The sequence below is a fragment of the Pieris napi genome, chromosome 4 (assembly GCF_905475465.1).
Source record: "Pieris napi chromosome 4, ilPieNapi1.2, whole genome shotgun sequence".
Classification (NCBI taxonomy): Eukaryota; Metazoa; Arthropoda; class Insecta; order Lepidoptera; family Pieridae; genus Pieris; species Pieris napi.
Genome location: NC_062237.1, coordinates 1,572,978 through 1,599,354, shown reverse-complemented (window position 1 = coordinate 1,599,354; position 26,377 = coordinate 1,572,978). Strand labels below are relative to the sequence as shown.

At 34.6% G+C, this 26,377-nt stretch overlaps 1 protein-coding gene across 1 annotated transcript in view; it reads right to left on the bottom strand.

The window, feature by feature from the left end:
* Window positions 1-26,377, bottom strand: part of LOC125048576 (tRNA dimethylallyltransferase) — a 185,126-nt gene that overhangs the window by 96,071 nt on the left and 62,678 nt on the right. The window contains exons 2-3 of the mRNA XM_047647315.1: window positions 10,666-10,803; window positions 8,979-9,361 (exon numbers count right to left, since the gene is read on the bottom strand). Coding sequence (XP_047503271.1) covers window positions 8,979-9,361; window positions 10,666-10,803 — 521 coding nt within the window. The remainder of the gene's footprint in view (window positions 1-8,978; window positions 9,362-10,665; window positions 10,804-26,377) is intronic.

The window sequence follows — 26,377 nt, the reverse complement described above, 5'->3', positions numbered from 1 at the left end:
CTTCCGGCATCAGGTGAGTCTCCTGCCTTTTTGCCTCTTGTACTAAATATATATAAGCTATGAGAAAATAGGTAACCATTGCTCTCAGCGGCCAATTTAGAATTCTAAATATCAAATTGTCAATTGTCAATGTCCGCCAAATTTGCTATCAAGATACTAACAAGATTTGTAACATCCTGTATAATTAGTAATATAATTCGGAGTCGGCCAGAGATCGCACAATTGTACGCGTTTCCTTATTGGTGAGGTCATATGTCGTGCGATGTTATGGGCTAAGGGCAAACACATGTTCGCACGGTCACGTGTTGGATGGGGTGAGAACGATGTTGTTAAGATTTAGGTTAATCATATGTATATGGGGAGCAGTGTGTAGTGGCTTCAGCGTGCGACTCTCTTCCCTGAGGTCGTAGGTTCAATCCCCGGTTGTGCACCAATGGACTTTCTATGTGCGCATTTAACATTCGCTCTAATGGTGAAGGAAAACATCGGCTTGCCCAAAAAGTCCCGAAAGTCGACGGCGTGTGTCAGGCACAGGCTGATCACCTACTTGCCTGTTAGAATGACAAATAATCACGAAACAGAAATGTGAGGCCTAGCCCTGGACCGTACAGGTCTACCAGAACTACGATCTATTTCAATCCAAGGCAATCAAAAAATTAGTTGGATTCATTATACAGAAGTACAGTACAGTAAGCCAAATATGTAGGTCGTGAAAAAGGTTTTAATTACTTTGCTTCTGGAAGAATAGCCATGTACAAACTCTACTACTAACTAAGTACAGTACCCCCCCTATAACGCGGTATCCCTAAATGTGGTATCCATGAAACGTGATTTCAAGTAACGCGATTTCTGTCCCCCCTATAATGCGGAGATTTGTCAAGTTCTGTTTCTGTAGTGTGAAATTTATAATTTGTCCATAATTAGATTTGCGCACCTTGGCGCCTGTTTTAAGTGTGTTATAAAATTAAAAGAATCTTTATTGATTTAGTTTTATAGAACAGGGGGCAAATACGCTGGAGGCTCACCGTGATGCAGCCAACCATGGACACTCTCAATGTCATAGGGCTCGCAAGTGCGGTGACGGCCTTTTTAGAATTGTACGCTCTTTTCTTGAAGGACCCTAAGTCGAATTGATTCGGAAATACTTTAGTGGCCAGTTGGTTCCATACGGTACGCGTCAAAAACTGTCGTGTTCATAGTTTTAGGATTGTCCAAAAAAAAACTACGAGAATACTCCTACAACGCGATTTCCTTTAACGCGGTCCGGGTCTACCACGTTATACGAAGTACTATTATTATTATTCTACTGTAATACCAATTTGGGCATACATAAAATCCCTTATAAGCAATAATGAAGGCATGACGATATTTCATTCGTAATTTGATTACGAATCATAGAGATAGCTATGAAGTGGGTCAAACGGACCCATTATGTAAGTAAAGTGGGTATCAGATGCCCACTGGAGTATTTACGAAATAAAAGCCAACTAACATTAAGAGTGTCTATGGCTTAACGTCAGATGGGCCTCCTGCTGTCAGCTGTCATTTGGAATCAAAATTGTGTTCAGCAATAAAAATTACCCATTTCAAAAATTTTGGTCAAATTGTACCCTTTCAATCAAACTCATCTGTCTCTTTTCTTCTCAGCGTAAACACAATTTGAGAGAAAGAGACGAAAGATGACACTAGTGCAGTGTATTAATAAGGGGGTAAATGTAATGGTAGCTGTACACACTCGGCGAGACACCCCGAGACAGGCCGAGGGCGAGAGTGTACAGTAGAGCTCTCGTCTCGCCTCGCTTCCTTGCAGTCGGTCTCGCCTCTCTCGGTCGCCTGTCGGTTTTTTGCGCACGAGTCAAAGGGTCTCGCGAGTAAAACGAGAGCGACCTGTACACACTCGTTCAATCACTTGCTCGATGACTGTGGTTGTGACAGGACGTATCGCACAATGTGGTCTAACGAACGCGAATTAGAGTTTTTGGAGTGTTACCAAAGGGAATCGTTGTTATGGAATCCGAAGGATGTAGGACACAAAAATAAACAATCTCTACATGATGCTTGGATGCGAATAAGCCGGCCGATGGATATCCCAATTGAGGAACTAAAGAAAAAGCGAGATTCACTCATGGCTACGTACCGTGGACGTAACTTTATGAACCTAATTACCTATTTCTGTTGCGGTGCATAGTAACCATCCACCATCTTCTTCTTCGCCATGGCTTCGTATTTTTTTTTATGGTAAACGTGAAGAAAATTATAATAACTTATTGCACAAAGACAAACAGCAGCAGCGGTTTCGACGTCCATTATTAACGGTGTTTTAAATACAAATAACGTAACGAGTGTGTACAGGCTGCGCTCTTCTCTCGGTCCTCTCGGTCGAGACTCTCGGCGAGAGGCTCTCGCCGAGTGTGTACAGCCACCATAATATGTTTTATATAAACTTTTTGACTAAACTCATCTGTCTCTTTTCATAACAGCGTAAACATTATGAGACAGAAAGAGACGAAAGATTTCACTGGTACTGGTGATTTCAGTGAATAAGTTAGGGGGTTAATGTGGGTCAATTTTTTTAAGTGTTTAAATACACTTTAAGTACTATTTCTTATCTCGTCATAATATTAGGAACTGGATCAATTATTTCCCCGGGAATCAAATCAAAGTCATTAATATTTAGTATATTATATATATATCATATTGCGATGTCCATAGCCATTTTAGTTATAAAATAACCCACCAGTTTCTTATTTCCGTCAGTTGCTATGTTGCTAAGTGGATCAAGGCGAGCCTCCCCTAGGGTTGTCAGTTTAATTTTTGATTTAAATTAACGGGTCTTTAGAAAGTTTTAATATATGTAGATTGACTAAAGATAACGCTTTACGATATTCAATACAGTTTTAGTTTACAAATAAATTTTATATGTTCCAATTATTTTCGCTTTTGTAAGTTTTTGTGAATATGTCTATCAATTAATGTTTTATTATATTGCGTTGTGTTTTATATGATAGTTTAAATACATATTTACTGATTATTAATTATATGGTTTTTTTAAATTCTCATATCGAACATTAGAATTTTTTAACTTAAAATTGTTTAGTACGTAAATTATAAGAAAGAAAAAACATTTATTTAATGAAAGCACCTTTCACTGTTTACATATGTTTTAATTGCTTTGCTTTGCTTTGTTCCATTAGTCTTATGAAGTTTTGCACTTCTTTCTCACCTTATCTGCTTTTTTTCTCTTTCAATGGTGGCTTGAAAGTGAGCCCGCTAGTTGCCCCCTTCTTATTTAATAATTATAATTGTACTGAATTACTGCAACGAAGTGTAAATAAATAAATATCTTGGAGTGGCTGCTACACTAAACAAAATTTGTTTCTTAATGAAATATTTTTTTACTGCTGAAAATTTTGCCAACCCTAGTTATGGGAACATTCCGCCTATATCCGGAGTATTCCCTTAGTTTATGTTCATAATAAGGGAAAAATTGTAATATTTGTTATTTCTTCTGACAACTTCAATGCAAATTTTCTTCATAAAATAACTTCTGAACAATGACAGAAAATCAGAATAAAAATGAAACGCAAAATATGTTTCTAAGCGCGAAACTAGAAGACGGCTGGACCGATTCGAGTATTTTTTTAAGGAACGTTTTTCTGGAGAAAGAAATTTTTTCTGAAAAAAAAAAGTGTACTTATGTACACGCGTAAGAAGTTATACTTCTTTGGCGTAACAAGATAAAAATCTTTTCAAAAATTTTATTCTACGTTTGTAGAAAAAACGACACTAACAACAAAAAAAACTAAAATGTTGACTATAGCCAACTTCAGGTTTTTGGTGACGGTATGCGCGCGCGTCGAAAAAATTTACTCTCATATTTTTTCCTAACGCACCAAAAGAAGTATAACTTCAAAATTTATTTTATTTTTATTTGGGAAAAGCAGTAGTCTCTACGGGGTAGCAAAATATTCCATAATATGTTGCTATAAATGTAGCTACGAAGGTAGGTTAAGTAAAAAAAACATTAAGGCGAAACGAAATTTGCGGGGGAAGCACACAGAGAACTTCTTCAACAAACTTTGTTATAAACACACTATTTTCTTTATAAAAAATACAAAGTCAAGAATTTGATTTGTTTTTTGTAAGGTTCACTTAGATAGTCCTTGAGGAAGGATTGTATAAATTCCAACATACAAAGTCGAATTAACAGACCTAAAAAGGTTAAAACGCCTTTGTTTTATTTAGAGTTTTAATAATAAATGCCAATTAATTTACTTATATGAACAAAATGTTAATTATTATTAATAAATTATTAATTGCGATAATTTCGCATTAGTGTGTATAATGATACACTAATTCGCAAGTCATGCTGCGGGGCTACTCTGCAAATCCGACATAAATTTCGATGGAAATTTGGAATTGCATGGTAAAATTTCGTAAAATAAAAGAAGAGTCTTATTGCAATCATGTCTCTTTTCATCACAGCGTAAACACCATTTGACAGAAAGAGACATAATAGTACTTTAAAAGGTTACTTTTAGTTTTAATTACGCTTTAAATAATTACCAGTAATGTTTATATTGGACCTAGCTTCAAAAAATATTGTACAATTAAATATCTAAATTGTAATCAGTATTTACAATTTTCTTAACCTACATAGTAATAATACAAATAAAAAAAATTAATTAAAAGAAAATAAAACAAATTCAAAAAGTTTTGTGCCAGTGTACCTTGATATTTGATTGTTCTGCTTAGGTTTTAATAAAGAAAATTGTAGTCTTGTAATCTCCTTCTGATTTAACCTTTTGAAGATGCAGGAAGCACCATTGCGCTAGATCAGACAGCTACGATCGCCTTAACAGCCCGAGCTATCAAGGCCCGCCATATACGTATATTCAGGACAACAGCGAAATTAAAACAAAGACCCTGTCTATTATTAGCAACCTGATACAATTAATGTTACTTGGAGAATCGAATGTCAGACCGTTATGCCATACGACAGAATATTGTACGATTCTTAGTAATTTTTCCGCTAAAATTTTATCGAGTGGATATAAAAAAAACAAAGAAAATTCCATTGCCAAAGAGGCCCAGCCAAGTAAGGGAAAAACGTGTTACCAAAAATTATTCACAAATTGTAATGTGACCATTTATTCACGACACGGCACACACACAGACACACTAGCGTCTGTATTATAATCGTACGATAAATAATTCGGGGTTTATCAAAGGGGCCACGTTCTTGATATCATTGTGGTGACCATAAATCATTGAGATAGTTGAAAATATAATTAACTTATAAGATCTTGGATCCTCTCTTAAAATCGGAAGAGCATGACCTTTCATCAGGAGAGCCTTCACCTGGTGTTAAGTGATTTCGCCGCCCTTGGAAACTCTCAATGCCAGAGAGCTCGCGAGTGCATTGCCAGTCCAAAAATTGGTACCTGACTGATGTTTTTGGTAGTTATTGAGCGCAGAGTTGCCCCGAGTATACGAACGGCAGTCTGTGCGTCCATCACCAGGTTACCTGACTCCTATATCAAAGATAAATTTACGTTTATATAACTTTCTGGCGACCGCAACTTTAAATTTATTTCGTTACAACATACAAAATACTTTTGATAATATATATTCTATTATACGTCGAGGCAGAATGCTAAAACCCTTTCCATCTTGACACCTAGCATTCCACAACACAGCGCTTTTTAAGGAACTATCTGCCGCGCACCACCTCTTTGTGGAACCAACTGCCTATGGTATTTTTAATAAAAGACTTATGGGCTTTCTACAAAAGAGCGTACCATTCCCTTAAAGATCGGCAACACACCCGCTGCAGTGTCCATGGGCGGCGGATATCACTTAATTTAAGGTCTGCTTATTTGCCTCCTGACCCATGAAAAAAATATTAGTTTAGATTTAGTTATGTTTAGTTCAGTAGAAAATTAGGCCATCCTTAAAAAATCGCGTGTCCTAGAACATCCTCGTTCTAGTACGTTCAACATGCTTAACGTGTAGACACCCTACGATCGCGTCGGATAGTAGAGCCAAGGTCAAACTTTACGCACACTGACAAACTATGAAATCCTTGACGTCGGTCAGAGACCCGCGGAAGTCGAATCGGCCAGTTAATTCTGACCCACGAACACCCGTACATATTCCCCTAAAAAGCCATTTTCGCAATACGCCCAATTGAGCTATGGCTCTTGCCGACTGGTCGCGGTTTTATGTCATCATGTCAGCTGGCCTTCAATTTTGATGTTTATGTAAATCACGTGGTACCATTCTATTGCTATAAGATATGCTAATACTGCTTTGTACTTTATTGCCGAGTAAAATATGTTTAAACATACTCAATTGATACCCGTCATCGCTTCATATAAAACTATCGAATTGAAACATAAACAAAAATGTTATGTATAAAGTATACCTGGTATCCCTGGTCGTGACGGTATGTTGTAGGGCTCTGTTTTGATAGTTTCGAATGTTAATTTTGTGGTAAACAAAGCGCGAGTGCGTTGCCGGTTTTTAAAGAATCGGTACGGTCTTATCTTGAGTCATCCAAGCGTACATCTATTTAGAAGTGTTTAAAATTGATATTAAGTATTGGTGTATGAGGGCAGATATTTCTGCGTCTGATCATTCTTAAAGACTTCCGTGTCGGACATAAACATATCCATGTCTTCCTTCACCGAACGAACATTAAATTGTAAACTTGTCCAGGATGTCATTGTATAAAGAATTAAAAGAAATATTCTCAAGATTTTTTCATTTTCATTCATGATTTTGTATATAAATACGTAAACGAGATGACCCAGTGTTGGCGTAGTAGCTTCAGCGTGCGACTCTCATACCCGAGGTCGTAGGTTCGATCCCCGGCTGTGCACCAATGGACTTTCTTTCTATGTGCGCATTTAACATTCGCTCAAACGGTGAAGGAAAACATCGTGAGGAAACCGACATGTCTTAGACCCAAAAAGTCGACGGCGTGTGTCAGGCACTGGAGGCCGATCACCTACTTGCGTATTAGATTGAAAAATGATCATGAAACAGATTCAGAAATCTGAGGCCTATACAGGCCTAGGTACAGTATTTAAATTATAACTATTATCTATATTTTTCATTCAATTGATTCCAAAACTCATAAATAATAGTCTGTTCGTAATGAATTACGACCAGGGCCAGGAATTACGACCCAATAACAGTGTCAGTCAGGCTCAGAAGGCCGTTTACCTTGACTAGAAAGAAAAAGCAAGGAACCAATTGAACACGCTTATTTCATTATTATTTGATGAATTTTCCTACTAATATAGTATTAGTGACAAATATTTATTAATCGTAAAATATACTGACCTTCAGCAAATCGGACATATGTTGAAATATTAACTTTAACATATTTGTCCTTAAGTAGATATTAACAATGTTTTTATCAAATAATTATATGTAAATCCCGCGAACTTCGTTTCGCCTTGATATGACTTTACTTAATCTAACTTTTTGAACACAATGTTCGCTCTCTCGAAAACTTAAACTAAATAAAAGTAAATTTTTCAAAATTTTCTCTCCATAAAACCATCCTCAGAGTTCAAGCAAATAAATTAAAAAAGCCCCGAAGTGATTTGACCCAGCCGTCTTCGAATTTTGTGCGTAGCAACATTGCGATTTATATTTATTTAGATCTCTATACAAGCGAGCGGTATTTTTTTTTTTAAATATACCGACGAATTAGTTGTTACTTTTAAGTGAATACATAAATCATTGAAATATTTATTCACCTTAAATAATCGACACGATATAAAAGCATAACATTTTAGTCTACACGATTCGAAGTCAAGAGAATTAATTTTGTTCCAATCATGCTTACAATTTGATTTTTACATGTAAGTACTGTTGCTACTCAAGAATTATCATTACTACTATTCATTATGACGATAACTAACATATAAACATAATTTCTTAATTACTTGAAAAAAAACGGCGTTATAAATAGTGCTTGGACTTCGCTATCTATTTGTTTTCTGGTTGATCTTTCTCTTTGGGTCTGAAAATATCTCGTGATCTCCGTACGAACAAGTATTAATTGATGAATTCACTTCACTTGTGCCCGTCAAGACTCTTGCGTAGCCCATCTCGCAACACGAACACTGGTGTGTATACGTTGCCGTCTTTTGCGTTAAGGCCGAATCTGGGTCACAGTCCCGAAACCTCTCCGTGTCCTCTTTCAGTTAAGACGGCCCCACAAAGCATTTGACAACGTTCGATGGGTCATTGTTACACGTCTATTGAGAATAATTAATTTAATTTGTACAGAGGCGATTACATAACAGCTACCAATATTTAAAACCAAACGATTAAAAGTCAGCTTGATTTAATGTTTCCTGTGATAACCGTTAGAAATCTCCAAATTCAAGAATATTTAGTATATCTCGAACGCACAGGAAATGTTAAGGGTGACCACGACATGAGATAAGCAGTTGAAGTAGCCCTTATTACAAGGGAATAAGAGTTATTATTTTCAAATGATATGTCCATTCATAAAAGTGATTGAATGAATTGTTTTTATATAAATCGTTTAATTATTAAGACATGTTTGTCGAACGTTTGTTTATTGGTTACGAGTTTTCATATATTTGGGAGTGTTTGAGGTAAAGGGTATGAATTAATCAAATTTTAAAACGATTTACATATTGACAAAAATATTCAGTTATTTATTTAATACCAGTTTTTGTAATATTAGAAAGAAGAATCCTATACGTAGACAGAACAGATAATACAGCGTAACTTCATGACCTGCTTTCACTTAAAATATATATATCCACTAAACAAAAGATCGAATGTCCTAATTAAGAACTAGAACTCAAAGTTTCAGTCTTTCACAGACACACACACACATAAGAATATCCATGGTATACCATCATATTAGGAGTAAAAATGGTAATCAAATTAAACCAACTCATGTTTAGTGCAATTTTATCACTTACCTTAACACTTTCCGCCTATTGTTCGGATGTAGACGAGCAGCCATCTTAGGATCTATCGCTTTCAATCTTGCATGGATCTCCTCATTTGACAATTTCGCTTCGTTATCAACATCTTCTTGTATTTTATCTCTGTTTACTTCCACGTCTTTTTTTATATCCTTAGATTCTGGAGTGCTGATTGAACCTTCAGATTCTACAGCTTGTTTTTTATTAGTTTCTGTCTCTTCATCTGCGGAATCTCTTTTCCTTTTACTTTGATCCCATAGCAACGCATTGGTGTCGTTCATGTCCTCCACTAGGATTTTGTAAATTATGGATTCTATATAATAGTTTGTACCGCCCACTATTATTGGTACTTTATTTTCCTTAGTTAATTCATCTATCTGAGTGAAAGTCAAGAATTTATTTGGTGTAATAGATAATGTTAATCTTAATGGCGAAATAGTTAATAATTTTCCTAATAAGAATCTAGTATTACAGTAAAGAAGCTATCAATAATCCAAAGACAGCGAAGGTGTTTGGTACTTGCTACTCATAAAAGCTTAATCGGATTAAGTGGTGAATGGCCCGCAGTAATTAATGACTTGGAGGCCGGAGCTGTCAAACCTAATAAAAATAGTCTTGCCAATTAGTTGCTAGAGGATTATCATGTGTACTTCCAGATTGAATCGGCGGTAATTAAGTGGATTGATCTCATAGTTTAACTCGGACTAATCTCTATATACATAAAATTCTCGTGTCAAAATGATCGTTACCATACACCTCCGAAACGGCTCGACCGATTCTTATGAATTTTTTTATGAATATTCAGTAAGTCTGAGAATCGGCTACTATCTATCCTTCAAACCCCTAAGTGATAAGGAGTGTCCACCCCAAATTTTTTATTTTTTTACTATGTGACATTAAAATACATACAACCCTAAATTTTCACCCCTCTTCGATCAACCCTTATTTTTTATTGTAGTAGATAGTTATTTTTATTGAACTAAAAATGTTTCCTAGACATAATAGACATGGCAATACAAAAGTATGCCGGGTCAGCTAGTTAACTTATAAAAACATTAGACGAAAAAGTTACAATGAAGCCACCTATTGAGAAATGTATGTATGAAAGTATTTGGAGAACAAAAAATTACTACACGTTACCAAGCAGTATCATTTGGGTGTACACAAGCGTATTTGTACAGCAGTGAAGCAGCCCTGGTATGTCCCACTAATAGAATTAACGACATATTGTTCTCAATTAATGACAATATTTGATATTGTCAGTTTGCACAAATGCTAGACGACAATTATCTGAGTTGTGAAAGACCCAAGTATCTCTTTAATGGGATAGTAGAAAGCGTAGGGTTTATATGATTTCGCCTACAAACAGAAATTCCACTTTTGTCACGAAAATAAAATCTTTTTTTTTTTAATAGAACGGGGGGCAAACGGGCAGGAGGCTCACCTGATGTTAAGTGATACCGCCGCCCATGGACACTCTCAATGCCAGAGGGCTCGCGAGTGCGTTGCCGGCCTTTTAAGAATACGCTCTTTTTTTTAAGAATCTATATTCACGCTGATCGTTTAGCTGTCTATTAAGTGTTCATACGGTTCTGGCTACATAAAATTTCCTATTCATTATAAAGAAAACCCAGTTTGGATAATTTTTTCCTTAAATATTGGTTTAGATTAGTAAGGATACAATTTTCAATGCTCTATTTCTGAAGTCCACAACAGTGAAGTTCTGGTGTGGTTCTAGAATATCCAAAAGATGGTGAGGAACCAGCTGCCGTTCCTGGAGGGTTGCTTTTGCTGTAACAATGTCCAGTCCCTTGTATATCTGAAACAATAAATAATATGTTACATTAAATTAGGTGCAAAGAAAAAGCGTAATTAATAATTGTGTTCAATTCTTACAACCATAACAAATTGATCAATGGCCTAAAAATCGCAAAATTTAATAATCATGTACAAAATTAACTACATAGTTTATGGTATATTACATATTTCGACTGAATTAAATTAAGCACAGACTAACATGAGATATTGTCAATTGTCCAATTATCTAAAGTTTTTAGTTATTGTATTAAACTGACAAGTGTGCATATCATGTGACTTTCCTATAGGGAACAATATTCCCACTGGCCTGAACGGCCTGACTATTTAGATATTACATTTCGTCGCTGTAGAATGATAACCTCGTATGTCCAGAGAACCAAACATTACAGGAAACGAATTTTTTTTTCATTTCGTCAATGTTCGTCAAAATTAGTTTTGGATGTTTAAAATGACTTATTTATTAATAACATAAATAAGTCCTTACTTCATGATAATACCAGTTAAATGACATAAGAGTCTAAGAATAAACAATAAAAGGTTTTTTGACATACGAGGTTATAATTCTGACGATTTGCATGATATAGGAACAGATTATGAAACCAAAACCAAAAATTCAATAAAGCCAGAAATCCAGGGAATACAAATATCCACATCACAAAAGCGTGTGAGCCGTAATAAGCTAAAAAATATATCAAAAGACAAAGCGTGGCCCATTGCTCAAAGCCAGTTAAATAAGTCAATGTGTCGATTATGCAAATATAGGTAAAATGTATGAAATGTATGTAACAGGGGCGGATGAGAGGCTTCTGAATAATGCTAGTGGCGTATATGAATATTCATTACGCTATACAATAAATGGGAGATTAAGTGGAAATATTTATTTTAGGACCAAAGGACTGATTTATTTCCAATTTGTCACACCCGTGTAACGACAACGATTTTCTCTGTATTAAAATCGCTTTATTAGTCACGCATCAACCAGTGGCTACATTTTAAGTCTCTTAACCTCATAATTCTGTCTCTTCATTTATTTTCTCCATTCAAAAAGTCTTCTAAAGAAAAATAATGACTGAAGCCAATCAATTTTTGGTACTCGTTCTAAAATCAATGTTTGCTGTTGTAATAGGCGAACCAGAACTTATATTAAAAAAAAATACATTTATAAATAACTAGTTGGTGGTGGTTAAAGACATATTTTATCTACATATTTTCATTTAGAAATCAATTTAGTACTACCAAATGTGCATTTGAAATAAGTGATCAATTTTATTGTAGTTATGGTTCACTTGCCTATAATGGCTTACACATAACATATAGATATATTCTATGGCAGGCTTTTTTGTACATGAACATTTCCATGATACATTACATATGTGTAATTGCGTAACTGTAGTGGTTTCGGCAGCGCACGCCAGAATAGCTCGCAGATTCGTAGATTTCCTGCTTACTTGATATTTTGGACAATTCACACAATATCTTAATAAATTGTAGCCTATGTGTTATTCTGGTATATAATCTATATTATTGTAAAGTTTCGTTTCAATCCATTCAGAAGTTTTAACGTGAAAGAGTAACAAACATCCATCCATACAAACTTTCGCGTTTATAATAATAGTAGGATATAGGATAATCAAAGTAACTTGAACATCCAGCATCGCTCAGAACGTCTAGGATTCTAATTGTAGTAATGTGTAAATTGAGCGTGACGAGTGCAACAGAATTTTGATTTTGGCTCATTAATTACATCGCCTGGATCATATAAAAGTCACGCATTATCTTATTTACGCAGACAACCGAATGATAATTTAAGAATTCTATTATCTGGGGTCACAGGTCGCCGATTGGAGGAATGTGGACCCTTCCGTCATCCAAGATCAAAAAAGTCACCTTCAATGCATAAGATACCAATATTAAGATACTTAAATCTGTAATTGTTACAATTAAATAAGATCGATTCTATTAGGAACTCTTGTTGAAGTGAAACTTCTTTAGGCGCTTGGGGGTAATTTTTTTACGGAATAATAATATTAGCGTCACGACGATGTGCAGCGTAAATTAAAATGCCACGTGTGTTTATTATCGGAGAAATAAATTAAAAAAATTAAATTATTAAAGACGTATAGTATAAACAATAGAGCGGGCAATAAAAGCTCCCCGTGGTAATAATGATTTCTACTGTCAAAAATTATAATCGCTGATAGATTACGACACTGGATTAGATCAAAGATTTTGTATCAAAATTTTCCAAATGCGCATTCGATCATTTTAAATCTCTTTGGGTAGATATGGGTCAATGATTCGTTACGGATTACAAGAATAATGCTTGAACAGTGAGCGATACTTCATAGCTTTTGTATGATATGACATTGTAGCTTGTAAAAAGTTTGACAAACTGTTCGTCCTCTAAGAGCCGAGGCTGTACATTTGGCTCACTCAGGCTTTCTTTTATAAGCGTGATGATTGCCTGGCTGTACATTTTGATCACTTATAAGCATGACGATTTCCTAAATCATCGGAGTTACACCCCTAGAGCATAGCCAGACGTAGACTCTTTGACTGTTAACTTGCATTCATTCCTTACATAACAATTATTTATTTATTTATTTATTTAATTATAAGTAATCTTACAGCTAACATACATAATATTACAAAACAAACACTTAGACAGTACAAAAATCCAAAACAGATTACATAGATAAACAATATTATATATGAAAAATGAAACAAATAAGCGCATCAATAGACAGAAAACTGAAATTTAATATTTAAAACAATAAATAATATTAGCAATTGTATTTAGCAACCTAAACAAAATTCGAGTCTTCCCGCCCCTTCAAATATTTTCTCACTCTCTCACATCCTCATAATTAGTGTCATAGTTAGATAAAACCCGGAACAATGGTGAATTATGTAGGTAATTCGAGTTCGTACGAGGCACATGGAACAATTTTGTGTGTCTTGTCGCATATGGAGAAGGAATTTTAAAAGAAATTAACGACAGCAAAAAAATTAACATTCCATTATTTCGCTCACATTCTATTGTTATACGCGAGTGGTTAATACAGAGAAAAATCTTCTATTTAAAGCACCCGATGATCCAGGAACCATACATATCCAGTAAACTGAATTGTTAGAGGCCGAAGATTCTAATATGGCGCCTAATACGTTGACGTGCGACACTTGTTACGGTCTCGTGGTTAAACACGTGACAACACTAAAATTAAATGATTTTCACAAAGCGTTAACGATCAAAATTTTCCATTTTCTATTAAATATTTGAAGGTTGGGTGCTGTAAGATTGTTAAGCCATTAATTAAGTTATTATCTTCAAGTGAATATTTGGTCGGTTCTTTTGTGTGGTTCATTTATATGAAAATAAAACCCATGACAAATAATTGTAGTTCTGTAATTTTTTAAAACGTCCTTTTGTAAAACGTTACGATGCGGGGCGGGGATTAAATTACGCGTTATTGTTAATATTTTTTTCGACTTACACCACATAATAGTAACTAAGGAGTCACTAGGTGGTCACGAAACGTTTTACTATACTTGGGTACAGTACTGTACTTGGGTACTGAAAAACGTTACGACGAGTTACATGGGGGGGGGGGGGGTCAATAATCTCCAAAAATTGCGTTACGTAATACTTGAACGCTCCCGAAGTCATTATAGTTTTGAAATTTATTATATGATTCATTACTTTTAAATTTTTTCAAATCCATAATCAAAGGATATCGATATCGACCACGCGTTGATATAACAGATAAATGATTATATATGTTATCTACATAGCCTTCACAAACTTAAGTCGTACTAAAATGCTATCTTCTTCCTTATCCCCATATCTCATAGTATTTACTATATCTCATTTATAGTATCCATTGTTTATCACGATTTTCAGAGCACGTGATATATTTGTACGAATATATATTTATTAACACTTCGTTGTATACAGAAATATAATACAATTGACATAATTAAATAAAAACAGGGCAACTGGCGGCCTTATCGCTTTCGAGAGATCTCTTCCAGACAACCAGTGTGAGAAATAAAATTTAATGCGCAGGAAGTGCAAAAATACTAGAGTATATAGTTTATGGAGACAAAACGAATGGAACAAAACAAAGCAATTAAAACATATGTAAACAGTGAACAGGACAATATTTAAAATAAAAAAAGGACACATGAATCATGATTTTAGATCAGTTAGTACGAAAGTTAGGCATACGTTGTGGACAGGTAATGCTTGTACAGTAGAAATTTAATTCATTATTCAGATTAAAATTTCCCTTGCCGCGTGTATGAACGCGATAAACTGAAGAACTTTCGAACGAATTTTGGTTTTTACTAATATATAGTGAATAACTCATTTTGGTTTTATGGAAATTGACTGAAACATACCGGCCATTGTTGGAATCGTTCTAAAATCGCAATAATCACGCGAGTTGTATGTTATGATTCGTAATTTTTAATATAGTTAAAGAATTTCATTCGAAATTCAAATCAAACACTTTAATAATTTATCATGTTTTTAAATATATGTATTTTACGAAAATATTTGAACAAGTAGTCCATTGAATTGTTTATTAGCGTGACTCTCATCCCTGATATTGTAGGTTAGAACACCAGCCATGCACCAATGGACTTGCTGTCTATGTGCACCTCGCTCATACAGTGAAAACATCGTGAGTAAACCGACATACCTTAGACCCGAAAATTGACGACGTGTCAGGCGCAGAAGGCTGATCAACTTGCCTATTATAAAAAACAAATGAACAGTAAATATACAGATCTGAGGCCCACATTATAAAGATGGATTACAGCTTGAATAGAAACGCTAATCTGTGTACCAGAAGTATATAAATATATGTTATATGTTGCCCTCGATACGAATAAAATTCTTCACAATGCGTGATAATTAAAAATTTGTTCGATGTTCTGACATTGAACATCACTTTTATCAGTTACATAATACATACAACAGATATAGTATACGTATGTAAAATAAATATCACATTACGAATTTCTGTTAAATTAAATCTTAGTTTTGATAACCGTTTTTGTTACTATGACGTTAATAAACATTAATGAATCGTAAAAGACATTCAGACAATATTCTTATTCGAGGAAGAGGTATACAACATAACCGACAAAGCAAGACTTTAAAACAATGCAGAGTAAAATACGCCTTAAAACAACACAATAAAGATGCTATTACAATTGACGGAAATTCTAAGAAAAATTGTATGGTAGGTATGTACATAATACTAGTATCGCGGAATAAAATGGTACTTAAAAAATATTTTAGTATGAAAAAGAATGCCCTAATAGTCAAATGAGATTATCCAGGGAGAGAATGCCCCAAGCTCAAGAAGAAGAAGCGAAGACAGCTAACTCAGTCCTTCATAAAACTACTATTCAATAAAGACCAGAACTTTCTGGCTTTTAGTTTTTGGTCAAACAACGATAAACGTCATTGAAGTAGGAACGTTAATGATAACGAACATCAAGTGATACGCACAAAATGACACAGTTTTTTATGTTTGTTTGTCAGTTTAACAGAAGGCAAACGGGCAAGAGGCTCACCTAATATTAAGAGATACCCATGGACACTCACATTGCCAGGAGTGTCTCAAGTGCGTTGCCGGCCTTTTAAGAAATGGTAAGCTTTTTCTTGAGTCAAATTGGTTCGGAAATACTTCGGTGGGCAGCTGGCTCCACATAGTGACTGAAAGATACCAAAATTTAAGTGGGATTGAGATAACTGCTCAGCCGTAGATAGCTCGCGATAGATCGCAGGCACTGGAACGCCAACTATTTATGTCAAAAGCATAAGGAATTTGTCAATGTGTGCTAATCGTGACATAGATAGAGATAGATTGGAGCTTAATATTCGAAGTTAACCCGCGAAGTCATGTATCGTTTAATTTAAAACAGACAAATGTATTATGTTCAAAATAAAATATTGCGCAAATATTCACCTCCGTTCACCTTGAGCGCGTATCGTATGACCTATTGCGGTAGGACGGAGTCTGTGGCCAGACAAAAATGATCTCGTCTCCTCATATTGAATAGAATATGTATCTACAGCGCGATGGGTCAGTTTTATTTGGCCGGCCGTTTTTATAAGGCATTTTATCACACACTGATAGAACAGTATCGGACGAGCCAGACGCGTATTAGAATTTGTGGGATATTTTGGGCTTAAATACACTTAAATTATTGATTTGGTATTATGTATTAAGGCCGTATAATCTATATGATTATATACTACTAGCTGTTCCTTGCCACGCTTCGCTGTGGCACATTGTGATTGAATGGTTAAGAAAAGAGAAGCAAAACAAAGAAAATATTTCATATAAGTTTAATTTTGCAATACTTATGAAAACAACAAAAGAAAAAAAATGATAAAAAGAATCCTCGATGCGGATTTTTCACCTTTTTTTTTTATTTCAGCTCGATCGGTGCAGAACTTTTTGAGTTTTTGAAGCGTACACAAACCAACATAACCTTTTTATATATATAAATTCCTGCTGCAGGCGATTCGAGACTTAAAAACAAAATTTCAATTTGTATTTAAATGTTCTTATTCTGTTACTTATGTTACATCTGATAATGTTTACGTAAAACAAAAAATATTCCACCGTTCACAGGAATGCAAAGGAAATCGCAAAATTTCTGACTACAATAATTGTAACATGACGCATTTATTTGCATGATTATATCTTTGTATTAAATTATGAATGCAACAAGAAATTTTTGATTTAACATTATTTATTTATCTAATTACAGTCATGAAGTACTAATACAATAGAAAACCTATTAATGCAACATTTTTAACTATGACCATAATATTATGATAAGAGCGTACCAATTCTTAAAAGGCCGGCAACGCAATTGCGAGCCTTCTGGCAATGTGAGTGTCCTGCCCGTTTCCCTCCTATTACATATAAAAAAAAGATGATCCGGTGAACTTCGTATCACCTATATATATTTGAGTTCAAACTAAATACAATTTCAAGATCGGACTTCTTACTACACCACACACTTCCTAGGGACGCGCGTAAATTGTCCTTCCTTGAGTAAAAACCACTGATGGCAATTGCGACCGCTTGCTCGGTGGTAAAGTGTGATTGTTTGGCGCTCGCAGCCCCAGTTTATCCAACATTCGCATTATATACCTCTAAGGACCTTAAATATAGTGTGATATCAAAGTCCCTCTTTGTTGCTGCTGACTTTTCTCTTCCGTACAGACTAGATCCTGTTTAAATAAATTTCTGGATCTATAATTTATAAGCAACACCTTAGCTATCATCAAAAGGGTCGAATCTGGTCCAACTTCCTCTCCCACAGACAATAAAAAGGTATATTAGCAATTTCCGCATAAGATACCTTACTTTAAAATACCTTAAAAAATATACTGTGATAGCAAAGTCCGTACTTCTAACTGGTGATACCCAAGACAAACTAAGTTGGATACATATCCGGGTAAAACGGGTATACTCCATACAACCTCATCTAGTATCAGTCCAGTGTCCATCTTCAATAAGTTGGCCTGTCGTTAGATGCGCAGAAGTCGCTTTCTCCCGCAACGCGCAAGTGCATAATGTAATACAGCTCTTTACAAATAAATTTAATTTTAGAATGATTTAATGAATGAGACCAAAGAGGTTTTACGATTTTGTTTTTTAATGCAAAATCTGGCCACCTACGATGTCTTGCACTAATAATCCTGTAGCAACAATGTAATTGCCAAATCTGTGCTGCGTATAAGTCGATAACCCTTGCACTAACTGCGGATAACCTCCCATTTGAACCGTGGTGCCTGTCACATGGCTTTTATTAATTTCATATTATAAAGCAATGTACCACGTTGCCAAATCTGTTGCTATGACAGCAGTGTCGAGTGCGGCATACAGCGATTTTATCACGGAGTTTTATAAAATCGCGTATTGCGAAATCTAATAGAAAAGCAAAATTGTTTGGAGTAAACAATTACAAACATTACAAATTTTTATTACAATTTTAGTGAGGTTACTTGATGATGTAAACTAAGATGGACAATACGAGAAATGTCATTAAAAACATATATGTCAGGGAATCCGATTATCAGGAATTGTATGATCGAGAGTTAATCATTGAGATTTCTTCTATTACTTTTAAGAATTAAAGTTTATTTTGATTAGATTCGTTTTCTACAATTAAATAATTGTATCATAGTTTGTAATCATTACTTACGAATTAAAGTATGAATATTGTTACAACGAATCAGGGCAGAGCAAAAGGAAATAATTTTAATTTTATCAACAACAGGTTTATGCGTCAACTTCATTGCTGGTTATGTTTTGTCAAGATGGTTTTCTGCACCGAACGTTTGAGCCAAAGAGCATCGTATCACGATAATTAATAAGCTTAGCATAGTGACAACAGTTACCATGAGCATTGTTATTAAGATAAACAATAATTCGCTACTGATAACGGCTAATCAATCTATTTAAGGAAAAACGAGTACAAAGTCCCAAATTATTTTTGTATTCAACATCAAAATTAAATCATTAATTTTTATAACTCTCGTAAACCCATTCGAGTTTTACCGTTTAAGGTTTTTATGAGCATTTATTTTTAGTAACAGTTTATTGGGAATATATATTATACGCAAGACTGTCATGTAACGCAATTTCTTTTATTCTTCTTTCATAGATTATAAAAAAGACCGTAGTATCAAAAGAGTTTCTTTTTAATGTAACAGGGGCTCCCGCCTTATCTGATGTTTAGTGATATCGCTGCCCATAGACATTGCCAGTCTATTAAGAATTGGTAAAATTATATAGATGATAGCGGCAGGGAAAAATAGCTAAATAAACTAAAAAAACAAAAGTGCGTTATATGGCAATATTTTAATACAACTTGCACATATTATCACGTTATCTGTCATGATATGGCGAAATTATCAAACAATTCTCATTTAATCGATTGACATAATCGCTCCATTTCCTCTCCGCTGTCACTAGAACCATACGGCGTAAAATTCGCAAGATAAGGCAAATCAGCCAAGGCCATCCCCTTATCTACACGATTGTACTACTGGCACATAATACGCACACACATTTCGAATCGCGCGCACCGTAATACTTTGTAATAAGAGCTAATATCGCAAATCAGGCGTTATCACGTTAAAATAATGTCAAACAGGTTAATTTAATTGACTGTTCGATATCCAAATATCGTCATTGACAGTATTATACGATTCTCAGAATTAATAACTGGGTGACATTTAAATTTTAATGGTTATGTAATTTTATATACAACTTAAATGTAAATACACATTTATTTAACACACAGCAGACTTAGGTGGATATGGTTAGGTTTGTTGCAAAGTTAACTATCTAATCGAAATTTTTTATTTATATATTACACATACTCTATAGATACTCTTTATGTTCCTCTCTGGCGGTAGTTTTGATTTGCGTTCCTTAGACAATCTAATTCTTGAAACTGCTACTCATAAAACTGAATTCTATCACTCTCCTTTACAGTGCAAAGTATCCTGCTATGTAATTCCCTACCAATTGATATCAGATGAGCTCAGTATTTAAATTTATTTAAAAATCTTCTTTTTGATAATTTTTCTTCTGCCTCGTAATTAGCTACTACTTATATATATTAATTGTGACTCAATTAACCTTTGGATTAGCTTTTACATTTTTGTTTATACATATATGTATTTATATTTTTTCTTTAGATTTTATTTTATTTTAGTTATACATAGTTACAGAGTTTTTTTGTTAATTAATTATGCACTTCTTGTACTTTACTCTCTGTAGTAGTTTCTTTTTTTATTGTTCCATGTTAGGGTTGCCTGGAAGAAATCGCTTGTTAGCGATAAGGCCGCCCGTTGCCTAATAACGTATGTTACCTGCTTTTTTTTCTTTATTATATGGATTATTTTGTATATTATAACGAAGTGTAAATAAATAAATAATCACAAAATTATTCACTACCAAAGTATAGTAGTGTATTGATTATGAGTTATGACAAAAAATTCAAAATGTTCATTAATTTTTATAATTCACTTTCATTTTGCCTAGAGTTTGGGCTCAAGCAAAAGAAACTTAAAAAAATATGTAAAGATCACCGTATCACCAGCAGTTGATTGTATTTTTCAACAATTCGACTCAAGATCTGAGTCTGTCTCAAGACTGAAGCTGTTTGATTCAAGTTTGATGATTTTTTTTTCTATATACGAAATTAGCACGATGAAGGCAAAAATCGTGAGGAAACCGACATGAAACTTCACAATGGAAGACTGTGCCGCGAAGGCGTCACCTACTTGTCTATAAAATAAAGTCGCTGTAGAATGATAACCACGTATGTCCAGAGAACCAAACATCGACTTGGTGTATTACTTTTGGAAAAAAATTATTATACAATAAATGATTATTTGCGTGAGACACTGTAGTTGATATACATTTAATAACGTATGATATGAAATGTACGATACAAATAATATAAGAATTGACCAATTCATATGACTAAAAATGTTAAATGTTAAATTCCTTAAGACAAATTTGCGCGCCATTGTGTGTGGCAGAATATGCGAACTTACGATTGTCACACATTTTTGTACCATATTCTTGCAATAAAATTATTATTATTATTAATTTTAGTTTATATAGCAAATAAGCTTGACATCATCTACATACTGCGACAAATATAGATCTCTGGAGATAGTGAGCGAGTGACACCAAGTGGGCGCTGACGTCACCCCAGATATGAATGAACTACGCCCACGCACCTACGTACTACTATTATAGATCTAAAAAAGGCTTTAATATAGCTGGTAATAAACTTTTAGAAATTTAACAGTCCCTAATATGGAAGGCAAGTCAAGTTTTCGATTAAAAAAAAACTTTATTCATGATATAAATATGGTTGTGACAAACGAATTTGCTCTCCAACTCACCATAGAAAGTTGTGAGACGACTAAATCGTCACCATATTCTAGAGCTAGAAGACCGGCAGTAGCGCTAGGCAGCAGATCAGCTTCAAATGGGAAGACACTCCATATGACAGCATCACAGAACAGATCCGCTCATAGCCTCAGGGAAAATAACCACAGAAGAAAAAGATTTTTTTTTATGTCTTAAATATACACTTTTAACTAATATTTCGCTGGCTAATTAAATACTTCTCTTCCGTTCTACGCCCTTGTTTTGAGTACTGGCAGTAAATGTAAAATTAGAAGCATTTAATATGTATTTCTTTATTGACGTTCAAAAGTGTACCTATATGAATAAATGATTTTGACTTTGGACTCAATAAGTTCCCTTCTCTAACCATTTTCGCCTAGTGATTATGCGTTGTCGAAAGTTACCTTTGAGTCCCGACTCTGAGTCTTGGATTAAGCCTTCATCACGCTTTCAGACATGCACCAATTTCTATCAAAGTAAGCTTTTATATAGTAGGGCTTAGGCACGGAAGTGGTACATATGTAGGGCATGACGTGTGGGAGCTATTGTGGGCGAAGTGCTTTCACTCAATAGGGGCTATCATGTTGATTATGAGTAATATACTTGTAGTTCGTTGGCGTCAAATCCTCGTGTGGTATTCAACATATGGGAGACAAAATATTTTAACTAGCAACACTGAACTGCTAGCGCGGTATTTTAAAAGTTAATGATGTTTCAAAAAAAACAAACTAATTTATTCATATAGGTAACACAATATACACTTATGAAAGTCAAAAAAGAAATATACATTAAATGCTTCTAATTTAACATTTACTGCCAGTTCTCAATCAGCGTAGAACGGAAGAGAAGAGCTGGCAATAAACTCTCCGCCACTCTGTTTAATTTTAAATAGCAGGATAGCCGCAGTAGCAATATCGGCGAAGATGGCATTCTCAGGTTTAGGAGCCCAAGACCCACCTTGGGTCGCCAGCGGATACTGACAACTGGGCTCTTACTTCTTACTTTTTATTTCGCCCGATACGGTAGCAGCGCTACAGAAGTTGAGAGAACTACATAAAAATTACAAACAAAAATGTTGGTATCTGTATCACTAACTTGGAAATTACATAGTACGCGCTAGCTATTTATAGCCTGCTCATATGATTTGCAGTCCTTTAAGGGGCATGGGGCACTCCTATATTGATATTACACATAAACGTGAACAGTCTTTTGTATCTCACAAAACATGGAAAAAAAGTGCGTGCGTACGAAGTACACAATGTCAGAAGTGAAACTTCTTTGGCAAACTAATTTTTAACTCTTGTTCATATTTATACAAATCTAAAACTTTAGATTTCCGAGACTTAGTAAAATATTAACAATTAATATTAATTAAAATATTAATTGTCAAAAATTATAATTTTTTTTCTTTGATAATAAAAACACGTGGCATTTTAATTTACAATGCGTCATTGGAGATTTCAATAAATTATTTTGCATAAAATATAAAATACTAATCTATATATATAAAAGAAAGTCGTGTTTGTTACAACACTTATAACTCGAGATCGGCTGGACCGATGTTAGTTATGCCTTTTTTGATGGATTTTTCTCCACTCCGAATAGCAGAATAAGTAATAAAATATCGGATAAGTTATCGAATAACAATAAATATATAAATTAATTTTACGAATGCACACGGCATGTGGTGACATTTGTTGACAAAACTACGCATCATTTTACGTCGAATTCGTGTCACTTCAAGAAATTCCGAACTTGAGGTAAATGAGGAGATGCATAACCAGGCTTTGATCTTGATCGAAAACATGTGTTACCTCATCAAAAAATGTTGTAAAGTAGAAAGTGCTTTAACATGCAGTATCGCAATATTGGCGATAGAGAGAAGAGGCCTAATGTGTAAAACTGCCATTCTTCTTTTGCAATGGCAAGCAATAAAACATTTCTCTATTTGCAAAAAAAGTTATCACCTTAATGGAATCCTAAAATAAGTTTAACTAAAGTAACAACGATATTATTATTAAGGCGGAACGAAGTTAGCCGGGTCAGCTAGTATTACATAAATTCTCTTTACGAAATTTTAATTTTAAAAATATAATTTCTATAAAGTTATTCTCCCTTCTCACTCTCTCTCAATCGGTCTCAATCGCTCTCTTTCTTTCTCGCTTTCTTCGACAAAAACGCTGAACATCTTCGTGACGCTAATATTATTATTATTGCGTTTCATCCGTAAAAATATTACCCTCATGGTTTGTGGACTCAGTTTCCGCACTTAGACTCTCATAGGTCCGTTGTGCGTAAAAATTTTACCCTCATGCGCCTAAAGAAGTTTCACTTCAAAAATGTCCGAGGTTCTTAAGAGCTCAGGGTCGCGTAACGCCTTGACGAACACAACTCCATCGAAGCAAGGAACACGGAAATTCACTAAACAAAAAATTGTACTTCCCTATATGCGTATCGTATCCTCATTATATCGACAATTCCCATGTTTGATAACCAACGGCGGACGACTGCGGTTTCCGTCCAAGTAATATATTGCTGATTAGCTAACGTATCGTTAATTAGTTCGGTGCTATCAGGCTAAAAAGTTAATTGAAAAACGGTCCTTTTTGACATTTCACGGGAGCTGAACTGTATTTCGTGTGTTGCTTATCAACTACAGACGATATGTAGAACATTAATTAAACACGATTTAATCCGTAAGTGTTGTAGCAATGAAATACAAAAATATATTTTTATGACAGTAATATTGCAACTAGAATATTTACGCGTCAGAAAAAATATAAGGAGCCCGAAAATAACAGCGCATTGCAAGAACATAGGCATCAGAAATGCCTGACGAAAACGTCTACGTATTTTAACCATGTGATATCATGCAACAACAGATTTCAGCAAAAAAATAAAGAGCAAAGTCTTTAACACATGCATTCCACCCTGTCTTACCTATGGCTGCGAAACTTGGGCACTCTTATACCAGGACATGCTAGCACACTGCCAAAGAGCCATGGAAATAGGCATGCTGAGAATAAGAAAATTTGAAAAGGAAAGAAACACAGACCTAAGAGCTAGAACAGGTGTGACAAACATTCTCAGAAAGACCTAATGATGATGATGAAGAGATGGACGGGTCATATGCTACGGAGCTCCCATGAAAAATGGATAAAAATGGTATCCTAGACACGGAAAACTAAGAAGAGGCCGTCAACGCAAAAGATGGGAGGACGAACTTAAACAAACAGCAGGCTACAACTGGAGAAGAGTTGCAAAGGATAGAGAGGGTTAGAACTCCGAGATATACTGTAGTTAAATATATATTAATGATCACAAAAAACAGAGTTTCCGAATATAAAGGCTATATCATAATTATATAGTTACGAGCATTTAATGTATCACATATAATTTATTAAAAGATCTTTTAATTTTAATCACAATCAGATAATAATTTATGTCGTACACGAAGTACAACTCTTTATAAACATTGCAAAAACTTAAGGTCATAGGGTCACCTCTATTTGCTTTGTAACATTTAAATGTACCATTCAAGGTTTAATTAAGAAGTGAAGACACTTACAATACTGGTTTACGTTTAAGTTATACCTATTACTATATTTTTATGCTACTGATGCGTTACGGGGTTAAGATAAACGTGACCTATATTAAAAACACTTATTATATACTATATTCATTCATTTAACTGAGAGATAAACAATTATTAAATAATATTTCACAAATTTAACATGATTTTGTTCATCCAGATCACGTTACCGCGTCTTTTTTGCAATAGGTGGCGCTGCAAGTCTTCGAAAACACGACATCGCTTCAAACCGTAGTCTACATATAAGTTCTGAGGTATTTTATATAAAACTGTCTCTAACAGATTAGGGCACAAAACTGCCTTCACCGGGAAATGCGTGGACCTTAATTTCGTAATTCGCTCAATCCAATGAGCTTCCATCCTGCCTTTCACTCTTCAGGCGACTCACCATCCTGGTCACTGCAGGCTGCGAGTTGCGACGGCCCAAGCGGATGTCCAAGAGGCAAGACACAAGTCTCAAAAAAAAATTACAAAACTATCTATAGCGTATATCAACCAAAGATGTGTTTTACTATACTGTTTTTAAATCTATAAATTGTTGACATAGGTTATGTACATGACAGTACGGTACCATGCTATATAGATTAGTGAATAGTGATATATAGTAATAACTAATTACAAAGTAGGTGATCGAAAATTGCATAATTTCAATCATTTTTCTTATTTTCATATTTAAGTCAATGTACCTTCCAATGTAAAAACAAACGAAGGTCCTTAATTTTGTATTTCCGCATTGAATCCAGCATTTGGCCATTCCTTCAACAACTATATGCGATATTATTATTTATATTTCGTCAATTTAATTACTATTATATCTCTTTAATTAAACGATAATTTTACGAATTTGCACAGCACTGCATTGGTATACCAATAAAAAACAAACAAATGTACAAATATCTTCTTGTGCAGTCGGTCGAAAAGTACTTAACGATTTATCTCAAGCCCAGAATCCTCAGATGGACCCCATAAATCACAAAGGTAGGTCAGGGTCCCTGAACAAAGGAGGAACCAGT